Source organism: Adiantum capillus-veneris, chromosome 8, assembly GCF_014529385.1.
Source record: "Adiantum capillus-veneris isolate H3 chromosome 8, ASM1452938v2, whole genome shotgun sequence".
Taxonomy (NCBI): Eukaryota; Viridiplantae; Streptophyta; class Polypodiopsida; order Polypodiales; family Pteridaceae; genus Adiantum; species Adiantum capillus-veneris.
In genome coordinates, this window is record NC_140938.1 from 60,112,520 (window position 1) to 60,128,199 (window position 15,680).

The window sequence follows — 15,680 nt, forward strand, 5'->3', positions numbered from 1 at the left end:
TCAACCTACAACATTCCACATTGGCTTGCACTTTCAAATTCTAATCCAAGGGCATAGCAATAGGCTGATGCACACTACCTTTATGACAACAATATGCGCTCTTCCTCGGATCACAAGTGATTTTCGTAACTCACACGCGATTTTCAATGAATCAAAAATGCACAAGAAGCCCATTAAAGAAATTGAGTACATACGCATTCGGTTTGAGGATGTAACCTCTGAACCGACTTAATTCAGTAGTGTTACACCTAATCCTCAAGTCTAAGAAGACTCCAATATTAAGACCAAAGCCCCCGAGGTGTGCACCATATTCCACATAGTGGGCTTACAAAACCGATAATAGATCCCAATCCCACTTACCCTAATATAATTAACAAAATCAACCATTAATAGGCTACTTAAGGACCTCTCTTCTTAAGCAAGAAAAGAGAAACCAAATGCTCTGATATCAATGTAATGGAAATGGCCTATGAACTTTTAGAATAGCGGAATTAAGAGAATTAGAGTGAGCATTTTTGTGAGATTACTTGAGAATATGGAGGGTGAACTTAATTGATGGTAGCAACATAAACATAGTACGTAATTAACTTGGCATGAACAATACTTTTGCAAGAGATAGAGTATTAGAGAACATGACAATAGTTGAGGACCGGATTTACTTGGAGCCAGCGGTCCCCCCTCCAAAAGGCGTTTGAATTATAGATTTTCCCATTAACAAAGACTTATTACAATACAATCGTTGTGTTCCTTGTGACCTTGGTGATGATATCAAGATGGAAAGCTTCATGCATCATGATCTTAACATAAAATTTGCAAAAAGCATTAACTATCCCAAGGCCTCAAAGACCTTCGAAGGTGGAGAGAGCTATCGGGGAATGAGGGTAGGGAAGAGGAAGAAGAAACATTCCATACGAGAAAGAAATAGTTCCTCACTTATCATCACGCTTCTTGCTTAGCATAGCATAATAGCATAGTAATGAAGATGAAGAAGATGGCAATCTTAAGCATTGAAGCATGGCTCTTGGTTGGATTTGCATTCCATAGCCAAGAGTGTTGGTGTAGGCTCTCCACTTCTCAACAAGCTTGGAAAAGAGATTGAGCTCTTGCATTTTGCACTCCACACAATGAGAGAATGTGTGTGGGAGAGTATATCCCCCCTCTCATGCTTGGTCCACACCTCTCTCTCTCTTTTTTGTATTATTTTATTATTTGATTAGGACATGTGTCTTCTTTTTCCTCTTTGAAAGAAAGAACTTAATTATTTATTTTTATGTATCTAAATTCTCATTGGACCCCTTTGAAACCTATCCAATAGCATTCAAACACAACATGAGGGCCACATGTAGAAGGTCATTTGAACATGAGTATTTTATGCTTATTAAGTCATTTGGTTGAATGGAATACTTCAAGAACTTAGTCAATCAAGCATGGAAACGTTCATGCCTCTTGAGAGTTATCTTTGAATTGAATACTTCAAGAATTTTAGTCATTTAAACATGTGAGAAACACCTCAAGCTTTTGGGTAAGGTTCCCACTAGCACTTAGTAAGCCAACAAGCACCTCATGATTGGGTAGGATTCCCACCTCAAGGTTAGTCCTAGCTTGCCTAAGGTCAAAGGACTTCTGAACAGTAACTTTTGGAGGTCTTTAATGAAGCTAACCCTATGGTCTTTAAGCTCCATTAGGTAGCATTGCTCTTTAACACACCATCTCTCATTTGAACCCCTTTTAACCTTTGCCCCGTGTTGAGGCAGATGCATAAACACATGTCTATATTCTAACCCTTGTTCTTGTTTATTCTCCCACATTAAATGATCAGTTTAATATGAGAAAATCATTTTGGTTGGTTAGATATTAGATTTTATGACAGAGAGATAGGTTTTGGTGGAGCTTCTTCTCACACTATGTGTGCGCTCCCTAATGTTCTATATTGTCAATAAGAAAAATGAGATTAGGGTTAGTGAGCAGTTAGTCTATGATGGTATTGGCCTAATGGTCTTTATCCCTAACACTACCTTGAGAAACATTAAACATCTCAAGTTCGTATGGTTCATACCCTTTTGAAGAGCTAGTGTTCTATCATCTCGATTACTCCTGTTGCGGTCTCTGCATTCATCATCGTCATCACTACTAGAATATTGATCTATCTATTTGTGCTATTGTCATGATCCTTGTGAGTCCTCCGATCACCATCCTTGTGACTACAATCGCTCCTTTGCATTGGAAAAGTGACAATGGAAAAGCTATTGATACGCGGTGAAAAGTATTATTTTGAGATGTATGCTGATCCTTTAATGTTTCTAAGACCTTCTAAAGCTGCTAGTCTAAGTAGGAGCCTACATGCCAGCTTCCCCTCATCTCATCCCATGGCAATGCAGATTCAACACCTTCCTCCTAGCACTGTGTTGTATATGAGATGCATCCTAATAGTTGACACGGATAGTGGAAGAAAGTTTGCCATGAGATATCCACGTAGGGGCATGCGCGATCATCTTGCCCATAAATCTCTTTAATGAATACCCAACCAGGTGGTGAAAGCTCGTGGTTAGCTATTATTTCGAGGGAATCATCAGCCGGCCCCGCATCTATATGAGGTAGTCTCTAAAGTTGTTTACTCCCCCCTTTTGCCCCCCCCCCCCCCCCCCGCGGCCACAACATGAAGAGGGAGACTTCTTTCTTAGGTGGTTTGCTTGGGCGATGGAAGCAAATATGCAAGTGATACACAAAAGGATGCGATAAAGAAAAGCACACAAAATTGATGGCTTGGATTAGTCCAAGTGGCTCACCCTAGGATCAATGATTCACATAGTCGACTTAGGTGGTTAGTGTATTGGACTTGCATCCCCTAGGATTTAGCAAGGTAACACATCTCTAATGACATTGTTTCCACACCATTACCTACTCTCATTGAACTTCACTTTACATAAACATAAAAAGATCCATGCTGGTGACGAGGGCGCCATCGCAGATCCAACTTCCGAGCTGCGGGCTGCACTCATACTTGTCTCAGGTAGCTCTATTTGTACACGCATGCATGCACATGCGCTTCGCGCGCGCACACACTTGTGTACCTCTACGGAGAGAGAGAGAGAGAGAGAGAGAGAGAGAGAGAGAGAGAGAGAGAGAGAGCATCGGTGCGATGTTTATTTGAGTGTCATCTGCTTGCTTGAACCTTATTTTAACCTCATCTGTTCTCTTACGTAGGAATCTGGGTTAATGTTCAGAGAGGCTGGCTGATCAGCTTGTACGTTGGAAGAAGTTTACAACCCTAAGTCCTTTACATGCACCTTAGATACTATCGGGTTGTCGCTGGTGGCACAGTCAATTGATGTAGCGAAGCAGGAGTATGCATTTCCCCTACACAGAACTTTGCACACGGATGATGGCTTTTTGGGAAGGTTATGTGAGCGATGAAGTGATGGGAACACTAGCACCTATCGTTGTGTACTGGTTGTATGCTGGATTCTATCATTTGTTACCTCCCTTGGACTGTTATAGACTTCATCCTCGGAAAGAAGAGTCAAAGAATGTGGTTTCTTTATCCACAGTCATCAAAGGTGTACTTTTGCAACAAGCATTGCAAGCTGCAGTTGCTCTCTCAATGTTTCAGGTACAAAAGTTATCTACTCTTACACTTCCTCATAGAGTTCAGTGGTTCCTCGGAAAATTTTTCTTTCAATCTCTTCCGTTGAAGACATATTCTCACATTCGATAGGATACTTTGCATGTGGATGCAAGCTCTCTGCCTGTTTTAGAAGTGCCAAACTTATTAAACAGAAATGCCTTGTGACCTCGTCTAGCAAGAGATAGCTTCTACTTACAAACTCACAAGCTGACTGACAAAGCACTGTTGGTCGTTAAAAGTACTTTTTGAATGGTGTTTTTCAAATGTCCCATAAGAAACTAGACCTAGCACAAAACAACAAGGACCAACTCGTGACATCAAATGTTGAAAACATTGTTAAGCTGATGGTGATATGTTGAAACACATGAGTTTGGTGTCATTGACTAGCATATTGGTAAGGGATGCTAAACTGAAAAGAGAGACGAGAATGAAGTAGGAGACTGAAGGGGTGAGACAATAATGCAAGGCTTGAGTGAGGAAGATGAATAATCACACCTTTAAAAAGAGGACCGGCGACCTAATGGATGTCAAGCTCACAAGCAAGGGTTTGTCTTCCTTCTCCCACACATAGTGGGCCCACATTTAGGAGACGACTTGTTTCACTAACAAGCTCCATGGAAAGTTAATGTTATGCCTTCTTCTTGAGCAATGTATTCCAAGCCGTTTTGCATTGATATGCTCTTAATGATTTAGGAGATCACCCATCAACCCTCTGAATGTGTTGTCGATGATCTCAGATAAACTCACTCAATGACTTGTTGATCACTCACCATCCCATCCAAAAAATATAACCAATGCTGAGTGCAACAAGCTTTCAAGGATAATTAATGAAATGCCTACTTCGCACAGTAACAATTCAAAAGATTCTTTTAGCAAGCATAATTACAATTCCAAAAGCAACAATAGGGATAATTCTAATGCCATTCTCTCTGTAACAAGCAAGCTATTGAGAAGGTGGTGAATACCACCGCGAAGTAAACTAAAACAACAATCGTTTGAAACCTGGAGATGACATAGTGGGGTAGAGTTTTACTCTGAATGCAGTGGCCCTTGAGGTAGGTGTCCCTTGCAATACTTCTTTACCAATCGATCTTCAAAGATACAATAGTTAGGGAGACCAAACTCTACAATTGATGAGTTTGGCCCCTTGAAGGCTCATACTTTTAGACATGCGGCCTCAAAAGCAATTGCTATCAAAAGCTTGCCCAAAAGTCAAGAATGTCAAACACTTTCTATAATTGCACTACAATGCTTCTCATTTGCAATGCCAATAGTGACTGAAAGGATTGCCATGTCAGCAACAACAAAAAGCGTTCCAACATGCAGATTCTTCTGCTTTTCACATGCTATTTGGGTCTACTTTTCCAGCTAGGTTTGGGTTTGGTTCTTGCTTTCCTTTCACATCATATCACATAGAGTCTAGGACTATGATTCTTGGCACCTATTTAGCAATCACATCTAGATCGGCACCGGACCTCACTGATGTTGGGTTGATTAATCCCATATTGCAATCACATCCATAGGTTTCTTTTTGATCTAGGACCATGATTCTTGGCAACGTATTTAGTAATTGCATTTAGATCCATCCCGGATCTCACTGATGTCAGATCAACTAATCCCATATTGCGTTATGTCCATAGATTTTCGAGACAAAAATGCTGCAATCATTTGGTCAATCATTACATCCGTACTCAAGCACTATCGTATGCGAGTAATCATTGCCGGGAGCCTTATTAGCCAAAATTAAGTGAAAAGTATATTTTGCTCAATGTTATGGCTCAACTTTCAAGTCTTATCTCTAACTTCTACTCTTGCAATTATTTGAGAGCTCTAATCTGTAATTGCTTGTGTTATTGTGTATGGGCTTTGTGTCTGTTGTGTATGTACTATGATAGCGGCATCACACATCACAATCAAGTCATGTTAAGGTTGAATGGTCTTCGAATCGTGTTTTTTGTGGGTATTAGAGTCAAAGGACTCTAGTACTACTTGTATTCAAACATATAACGCTAAAAATTGCATTATTTGGGTGTTTTTTAAGCCTCTTGCTGCGCGCCGTTCTCGTTCCAGACCCGTTCTTGTTCCCTCGTTCCGCAGGGAGGCCTGTTGTTGTTCCCACTCCGCGTTCTAGGTAACTATGGTATAAGAAAGTTCCCTAGACCTGTGTGAAGCACCAGAGTGGTGTGAGTCTAACAAGATCAGGGTTAGATGGCTGCACCATGTTCTTAAAAACTCTCCCAATCTGAACAGACGGTTGAGAGGGTTGCCGGTTAGAGACTCTTGCACCATGTTCCCAAAAACTTCCCCAATCAGAACAGACGGTTGAGAGGGTTGCCGGTTAGAGACTCTTGCACTTTCTGCTGCCGGAGGAGGGGGTACCACTTGGGGCATCAAAGGGGGTAACATGTAGTTCAGATTCTCTTGGAAACTTTGCAGCATCGAGAGATTCTGCTCAGGATGTCACAAACCGGTGACGTGGCCAGTGGCCAGTGGGCAGGAGAAACACACACACACACACTAGCTGTGGCTGTGGCGGTGGCGGTGGAAGTCTGAGCATTGTTGACGTGGCAGGATTTTCAAAAAATGCGTTGAATGCTGACGTGGCACTACCGTGCGGACCCTCCGCGTTTTGCGGCACAGTTCACGGCAGTATGGGGTTGCTTTTTGGCTACGCGATGCAAGGCTGAAATCTTACGCAAGGAAAAAAAGCAGTTTTTACGTGAAGGCCTTTTGTTAAATGGCTTTATTTTTAGAAGCCTTATTTGTAAGCCTATTTTTGGGGTAGCTTTTGGGGCTCTGCTTTTAGCAACCCTTGTAAAGTTATAAATTAGTGGGTAGGGCTCTCACTCTACAGAGCATCTGGACGCAGAGTCTGAGAGTGAGACCCTCCCACTACCTTGTCCTTTGAGTTGCAGAGTAATACAAAAAGAAATACCGAAAGGGTCGCCAGTCTTTGGGGCCAATATCTCTAGGCACGGAACTCCGCTGGGCCGTGTCGAATCAATTGTGAACTGTGAACTGTTTTGAAGTGAATTCCTATTGTGTCGCGGTAGAATCTTGACTTGGAGTGTCCAAGCTTGTTACAGTGGTATCAAAGCACAAAAGATTCTTCTTCTACGGAGGATCCGATCCTTTTATAGTGCACACAACTTTTGGGAAAGAATCTTCGTGTCCCGACCCCAGACTTATTAGCCATTCCCACCCTTCATACATCGCGCATCGGGCGCGCTCCCGTCTTCATCGCTCTGTCTTACAGGGTATTAAAAAATCCCAGCTTACACATGGGTTCTGGTGAAGAATTTGACAGAGATGACACCTCCCAATGGGAAGGCAAAGAAAAGTTGAAGAACCGATGCGGGAACTGAAGAAAAGAATGAAGATTTGGGCAATTTTTTTTCGGACAAGTTTGCTAGAAAAGGAGTACAGACCTCATCTGCAGATGGCATATATGTGAACAGATTGATTAAGTACTCCAGGAACTTGAGATTGGTAATACACCCGAAGAATTACCCGATTGATACGATTTACTCGAGATGGCGTGTGGCCATTGCTTTTACTCTCAGGAAGGGAGTAAAGCCGAAAAGACAGACGAGCGCAGAAAAGCAGAACCTATACTCGCAGAAAGACATGGACAAGCAAAGCTTCAGAAAGGGCAAGAAAAAGGCAAAGAAGACTAGATTTCGCCCAGTTTTTGACAGTTCTATCGAGGACTCATCCTCAGATACTTCGGACTTCGACGATCACATGTTTTATGCAAAGAAGAAACATTTTTAAAAAAAAGCCAACCAATATGACTTCCTCGAAGATAAAAGTAAGAAGGCCAAAGAATTTAAGGAAGGTGGACAATTGATTTGAATCCTTTTTTGGGTTCCATGATGCTCGAACATGGTGGTTTACTCTTCTACCGAGAAAGGAAGCTTCGGTGAAATGGTTGAAAGGCTTTTTATTTCTTCCTGGCTGACTCGAGAGTATGAATGAGATATACAATTGCTTGGAATCATCTTCGGACGACCAAGGGAGATTCTTTGGACGCTTATTGCGAGAGATTATGGAACTCTTTTCTACCAGCCTCTTCATTTATGAAGGTCTTGTTTAAGGAACGGATTGAGTGGTTTTTTTGCAGACTTCCCATAGAGATCCGAGACTACTGCTCGGAACAGAAGTTGCATTCTTTTGAAGAATTAATGGGTCATGTGAAACGGGGTTTTTGCGATACATTTGAAAATTTGACTTACCCCATTGATGAGATCTTGACTCAGAGAACCCAACAAAAGTAGAAAGAGAAAGAGTTCACAGAACAACGAAAAGAATGACACACGTCCCTGACAGACTCTTAGAGAAAGGTTATCTATCTCAAAGAGGGGAAGTGTTTTGGATGCGGGGAACAAGGGCACATCTCCGCAAAGTGTCCCAACAAGGCACAGCAAGAACGGACTGCAGACAGGCTAGAGAGTTCTAGAGCAACAGAGGAATGTGGCAGATGAAAACATAACTTGTACCACATTGCGTGGGGCCCGAACCGAATCAGATGAATGAAAGTACAAACTTTGCCGCGCCTAGGGCAAAGTGAAAGAACAGGAAGCCCTCATTTTTCTTTGATGGAGGAGTCAAGGCCAACTTCTTTTCACTTGCATTGGCGGCTCGATTTGGGATTACGCCCGACAAGCTGAGGCCACAGGCGGAGGTAGTTCTAGCAGCACCCGGACTGGATGATGCCATTACACCGATCATTGGCAAACTTCGTTTGCAATGTCATGGGTGTTAGGGCACGAGGACTTTTACGTAATGCCCTTGGGAGGTTGTGACGTCCTCCTCCAAATCCCTTGGTACCATACGAACAATGCCGTGATTGACTCTCAGGCTGAGAAAGCGACTTACTTGATGAAATTCAGCTTCTTTCTTCAATTTTCTGGAGAGAACTGAATGATGATTGAAGGTCGAATATGTTTTGACGTAGAAAAAGAATGCCAAGATTTTCTCCACACTCATGCCGATTGCTTTTCTGAGGGCCTGCCATGCGAGTTACCACCAGCTTGTCCTGAGGATCATACCATTGATCTGATACTGGAAGCACACCAGCGAACCAACCACCTTACCGTGTGAGCCGAGCCCAGAACGAAGAAATTATGAACCAAGTGAAAGATGTAACAAATTGCCGACGTGTCAACCTACTGAAGAATGGAGCTACCGGTCGAGGGGCCTCAACCCTAAGAAGAACAAGTAACATAAGAAGTGTCACAAAGTGATGACGTGGTTGCCCGAGAGCAGAAACCCTAACCCTTATTTTTGCCAGAAACCCTAACTGTTGAAACCCTAATTCTGTACCCTAACCCTTAAACTTGCAAACCCTAATTCTGCTACCAAAAACCCTAAAACTGCAGAAACCCTAACCCTAACCCTAAGGACAGCGTGGCAGATTTTCGAAAATTGCGTTGGCATGATGACGTGTGTAACAGACTTGGACAACACCAAATAACCACTTCAAAACAATTCACAGATCACAATAGATTTGCACTGGCCCGGCAAAATTCCGTGCCTAGAGATATTGGCCCCAAAGACTGGCACCCCTTTCGGTATTTCTTATGTATTAAATCAATGTCAAAGTACAAAGAGCGGTTAGGGTTTCACTCTCAGACTTTGCGTCCAGATGCTCTGGGAAGTGAGGCCCTCATCGCATATTTAAATGTTACAAGGGATGCCCAAAAGCAGAGCCCCAAAACCTTGAAAGCAAAAGCAGATTCTCTCTCTCTCTGAATGAGAGTAAAAATAAAGCAATTCAACTCTCTCTCTCTCTCTCATCCAATTCTTTTCATAGCAAAAAGCCAAAAGCTGGGATTTTGCATCGCTCAAAAAAAAGAAAAAAAAAGATTTTTTTTTCACCTCTGTGATTTTCGAAAATATCCGTACTCTGCAGCCACGTGGCATGGCCGCCTGCTTTTAGGGTTTCCAGCCATTTTAGGGTTTCAAGCAGTAATTAGGATTAGGGTTTCCAAAAATTAGGGTTTTGGCAAAGCTAGGGTTTCTGACAAAAATTAGGGTTTGTAGGAATTTTAGGGTTTTTGGCAGAAATTAGGGTTTCTGTTGTCGATAGCCGCGTCATCACTTTGTGACACATACTCCCCTCTTGAAAGCATTGTAATCGATCGCGATTACGCCTGCAAAACCGACAAAAGCAATACACAGTCTTAGCAGACACTGACTGTTAGTACCTACGTACTAGGAACACACATCTAGCACATGTACCAAATCGACAGTCACATCACACGACATCACATGACATCACAGGACATCACATGACATTCAACATTCATTCGGATCTTAGACCATGATTTATCGGCAATGTAGCTAGCAATCACATCTAGGTCCAATCGGGGCCTCATCGATGTCCGATTGACTAACCCCTATTGCAACCTGTCTATTCGAGATTAATCAGACCAAAATTGTGTAGTCATTTCGTCTATCAGTTCCTGCACTTAATAGAAGTCAAGAACAAATGAGTATCATAATCAGGAATTCCATTTCATAAAGTCATTTAGAAAAATACTGTCAGCTCTCAGTATCACTGAAGCTCAAAGAGACATCAGTGACTTTAGTATCAAAATCAAGGCATCTGTTGACAAAGGAGTGGAGTGACTCCCCTCTTGTGCATCCCACTGCGCCAGATCTCCGGTCAAGCTGAAGTGTGGGTTCCGTTTGGAGAAGGCTATGCTAAACCAAAGCATCGAGGTAAAGTTTCACAATCCGAGGAGTATCTGCTAGGTCCTCCTCCTCCTCCATCCACTTCGCATCAAATGCTGGATAGTTCTTGAACTTAACCAAGAACCGCCTTCGGACTTTACCTTTAGTCTTCGTATCCTTATGTGCCAAATGTGTTCAGGAACAAGGATCTCCTCGTTTTCTTCCACTCTAGGTTGCTCATCAGGCTCCCCATCATCAGGCACATCACCCTTAACAGGTTTCAAGAGACTCACATGCAATGCATTGTGAATCCTCTAAGTATCTGGCAGTTTCAATCGGAAGGAGACATCATTTATCTTTTCAATGATCTGGAAAGGTCCGTAGTATCGCATACTAAGCTTTGGAAAAAGCCTCTCCTTTCCCTTTTTCTTTCTTAGGCGTGCCTTCTCGAAACGTAAGAGCACCCAATCATCCTCCTTCAATTTTAAGTCGCGACGATGGCGATCCGCTTCCTTTTTCTGTCGTTCTTGAGACTTCTGCAAAGTCTCGTGAACCTTGGCAAAAGCCGTATCCAAATCTCGCGAATATTTATCCGCTTCAAGTATCTAATCTTTCGTGCTCAAGAAGGATGGAACCTTCGTAGCACTTTCAACAATCTCAAATGACGTCTTCCCTGTCGAAGAGTGTATCTTGTTATTGTAGGCAAATTTCACCAAAGGTAAATCTTTTCCTTTTGAGTCTTCTGATCTGAGATACAAGACTTAATAAATCTAAAACCACTGAATTGGCAATATCAGATTGCTCGTCAGTCTGCAAGTGGAACGATGACGAGAACTGCAACCGCGTGCTAATGTTCTCCCAAATTGCCTTCCAAAACAAACTCATAAATCTGGGGTCTCTGTCGGAGACAATCATCTCAGACGTGCCATGTAATCAAAAAATCATCGTGATCATTCTGTGTTCTCGGGAGATCAAAAATGAAATCCATTGCAATACTTTCCCAGGGGTGGGTGGGTATGGGTAAAGGCTGTAACAATCCCTGTGCCTTATGCCTGTCAAACTTGACCTTCTGGCATACTGAGCAACTGTGCACAAACTCTTCCACATCCTTTTCGAGTCTCGGCCAAGAGAAGTATCTCTCTACCCCCTTCATGGTGGTAGCAATGCCGCGGTGACCCGTAAAAGGTGGACAGTGGCATTCAGTCATAACCTTTTCCCTCAACGGCTGTGTAACGCACAACATAATCTTTCTCATCAAGTAGCCTTCCCGAAGGGAGTATCCAGCTAGTGTCTCCCCATCCCGTATCCGTGTGAATATGTGCAAAATCTGTTGTATCCTCGAAGCTCCTATGATGTATCGCGGAAATAGCCAGAACCAACGGCTTCCGAGACAAAGCATCTGCCACCACATTCTTCTGTCCCTGCCCATGGACAATCTGGAAGTGAAACTGTGACAAGATGTTCGCCCACCGCATCTGCTTTTTCGACAACTGCTTCTGTGACAAGAAGTAGCGCAAACTCTGATGGTCTGTAAAGACAGTAAAATCCGCTCCGAGTAGGTAATGCCGCCACTGAGTAAGAGCATGGATAACCGCCAAAAGCTCTTTCTCATATATTTGTGCTATCATCTCCGGCCTAGAGAACAATCGGCTCTTGTAAGCAATGACATGTCCTTCTTGCATCAAGACCACAATCAGACTACGACCACAAGCATCACAATATACTCCAAATGACTTCTGCAAGTCCGGCAAAGTCAAAACTGGTCCCGTAGTCAATTTCTCTTTCAATGCATGAAAGGCAGTCACCTCTGTGAATCCCCACGAGAAAAAGGACTCCTTTCAGTATAAAGATATGCAAAGGGGAAGCAACCTCTGCAAACTTTTGAATGAACCGTTTGTAGTACGAACATAGTCGCAAGAAGCTTCCAACTGCATGGACATTCTTCAAATCGGGCCAATCACGGATAGTGTCTATCTTGGCCGGATCCAGTTGCACTCTGCTGCTGAGACAAAGTATCCCAAAAAAGTGTCTTTGAAGCAGATGAGTTCTGTGTTCTGCCTCATTCTTGGAGAAAACAATGATATCATTAAAGAAAGTGCCAACAAATAGCCTGTACTCTCGAAAAATCCTGTCCATCACGGTTAAATGCTGCAGGGGCATTGGTTAAGCCAAAAGGCATCACCAAAAACTCAAAACAACCCAAAAGTCGTCCGAAAGGCTGTCTTGTAGACGTCTCCCGGCGCGATTCGGATTTGATGATATCCACTCTTCAAGTCAATCCTGCTAAAGCACAAGGATCCTTGTAACCTGTCGAGTATATCATCGATCCTAGGAATCGGAAATCTGTTCTTGATGGTGATTTTGTTGAGAGCTCTATAATCGATGCACATTCTCCAAGATCCGTCTTTCTTCAAATCCAACAACAGTGGAGAGCAATACGGTGAAGTACTAGGCTGGACAAGACCCTTTTCCAAGAGGTCTTTCACTGGGTTCATAATCTTTGTACTCGGCTCACATGGTAAGGTGGCCGGTTGTGACGTGCTTCCAGGTATCGGTCAATGGTCTGATCTTCAAGCCCTCTTTATCCATCGTTCAGTTCTCTCCCAAAAGAATGAGTAAAGAACTGAAGTTCATCAAGTACAATCTCTGAGCCCTTCATTTATCAAAGTCGCTTTCTCGGCCCGATAGTCAACCACGGCGTACTTCTTGTGGTACCAAGGGATCCCGAGTAGAACGTCACTTGCGTGCCGTGAACACCCCTGTCATTGCAAACGAAGTTTGCCAATGCTCGGTCTAATGGCAACATCCCATCCGGGTGCCAGTCGAACTACCTCCGCCTGTGGCGTCAGTCTGTCGGGCGTAATTCCAAATCGAGCCGCCAATTCCTAGTGAAAAGAAGTTGGCCTTGTGTCACGTGACACATCCAGCCCTATGTGTCCGTGGACAAGCTACAACATGATCAGGGTTCAGTCAATCCAGTCAAGTCTTGATTAGAAGTGATATGGCACTTTTGTGAGTCTATTCGTAGACCGTGCATGCCCAGTCACTTAGTGTAGATGCATATCCTTTGGTTGCACACAACATGATCATCAGTATTCCCTTTAGAATCCATCAGATTCAGTCAAGGGAATTTTCCAGTGCATTTAGCCTATTTTCCCTATTTTTGGTATTTTTCACTTATTATTTTTAAGTGACTTTCCAACAAAAGTAGGTAAGGCAATTTTGCTAAGTTTGTATATAAGCAAACCCAAGTTAGCACTTTCTCTGGCAGAAGAGGGAGCAGGAGCACATGCTCAACAGGCACCTTCTCAGCAGAACCCTAGCAGTAACCTTGGCGTTTTTGGTTCCCCCACCTTTGCCACACATCAGCCCCAGCGTTTTCAGTTCGCATCATCGCCGACAGTCCTCCAAAGCCCTAGCGTTTGCAGATCGCTAGCATAATCCCATCAGATCCCTGGTGGTTTTCACTAACGCTACCTACAGGTCCAGATCTAGGCCAGCGTTTTTGTAAACGCTACAGAGCAGCCTCAGCGTTTTGGTTTTCAGCCATTCCGAAGCGGTTGCAACAGCGTTTTTCAGCAGTCTCCATAGCTGTAGATTCAGCCCTAGTTGGTTGTAGAAGAACCTCATTTTCAGCCCATAAAAACGCAGCCAAAACAGTCATTTTCAGCCACCAAAACAGTCTTGAAATTCAGCTGTTAGAAGACCGCAGATTTCAGCCCTAAAGTCGTCGTCGTCATCACCGTCGTCGTCATCGGCATAGTCCAAGTTGCATCAATCCATTGCATACGCATTGTACCACTTTGTGCAATCAAAAAGTAGACCACTGTCGCCGACGAGAGTGGGGCCCAAGGAGGAGGGTTTTACAACGTCTCTGGTGTCGTATCTCTCTTCTCTCTCTATCTCTCAGTCTCATACACTTGCACGCACATTGTCCATTCACTTTGTTCGTGATCATAGCACTTTCCATTAAGAACGGAAGGCTCTCCCTTCCATAAGAACTAAAAGGAACCTTGAGCACAGTTGGGAGCACTCATCTTGAGCAAAGCGCAAACAATCATTCTGCTGCACCTAACACCTTGGCTCCTTCAAAAGAGCTTCCTGATCCTTCACTTTGCCCCAAAAGCGGCAAAGTTTGTACTTTCATTCATTAGATTCGGTGCAGGTCCCATGCCATGTGGTACCAGTTCTGCTTTTCTATCTGCCTTTTCTGCCACGTTCCTCAGCTGCTCTCGAACTCTCAGGCGTGTCGTCGTCTTTATCATTCTGTTCTTTCTGTGCCTTTTTAGGGCACTTCGCGGAGATATGTCCATGTTCCCCGCATCCAAAGCACTTCCCCTCTCCAATGAAGCGAGCTCGCTCCTCAGGAGTAAGCTTGGGTCGTGCATCCTTTTTCTCTGGGTTGCTCTTTTTCTTTCTACTTTCATTCCCAGAAGTCTATTCGGCTCGTTGTGTCATGGTCTCATTTGTGGGGTAGGTTAGACTGCCAGAGTGAATGGCAAAGCCCCGCTTCGCATGACTCATCAACTCCTGAATAGAAGCTGACTTCTGTTCCAAGCAGTGATCTCGGATCTCTGTAGGTAGACCCAAGGTAAACCGCTCAATCTGTTCTCTGAATGAGATCTTCTTGAATGAAGAGGCTGGTAGAAAAGAGCTCCAGAATCTTTCACAGTAAGCATTGATTGTTTCTTTCTTGGTCATCCGAAGATGGTTCCAAGCAGCTCGTATATCTCGTTCATATTCTTGCGTCAACCAAGAAGAAATAAAAAGCTTCTTAAATTTCAGCCATTTAACTGGCGCAGTCTTGTTTAAAAGAAGCGTGGACCACCAAGTACGAGCATTCCCCTTAAAGTAAGAGGTAGCTCTCCGAATCTTGGAGTGTTCTGAATAGCGTTCTCCCGCGAAAGCGATGTCAAACTGCTGTATAAAAGACAAAGCCTTCGAAGTATCTGAGTATCCTGAAAAAGTATCAAACTTGATCGAGTGGCCACCTTCCTTAACTCTCGGACTTTCTTGCTTTTATCTTCGAGAAAGTCATACTGGTTGGCTTTGTAAAAATTCTTCTTGTTCGCATAAAAGTTTCCGTTGTCAGAGTCTGAATTATCCGTAGACGAGTTCTCTGTAGAAGTGTCACTCACTGGGCGAGACTTAGACTTCCTTGCCTTTTTCTTGCCCTTTCTGAAGCGTTGTTTCTTGCTTCGCTTTTTGCTTTTCCTGTCTTCTTCGCTCGAGTCTGAAGAGCTAGAAGAACTGTCAGAAGAAGAAGAAGAAGAACTGGGTAGGTCTTCAAACTTGACGCGCTTCTTTAATTTCTTTGCCTTGTCAAATGTTGACCGACGACCCAAATATCTCGGGAAGTCAGTGCCTTTCTTCTGCT

The 15,680-nt window shown here is 43.4% G+C and overlaps 1 protein-coding gene across 2 annotated transcripts in view; it reads left to right on the top strand.

Moving 5' to 3' along the window:
- Positions 1-2,859: 2,859 nt before the first annotated feature.
- The window catches only part of LOC147452211 (sphinganine C4-monooxygenase 1-like), a 43,346-nt gene continuing 30,525 nt past the window's right edge, over positions 2,860-15,680 (top strand). The window contains exons 1-3 of one of the 2 annotated variants that reach the window (XM_086517993.1): positions 2,860-3,010; positions 3,205-3,244; positions 3,499-3,610. In XM_086517993.1, the coding sequence (XP_086374119.1) occupies positions 2,875-3,010; positions 3,205-3,244; positions 3,499-3,610 (288 nt within the window). In that variant the 5' untranslated portion in view covers positions 2,860-2,874. Of the gene's footprint in view, positions 3,011-3,204; positions 3,611-15,680 lie in introns of both variants that reach the window. The other variant, XM_086517991.1, reaches the window with a different exon arrangement.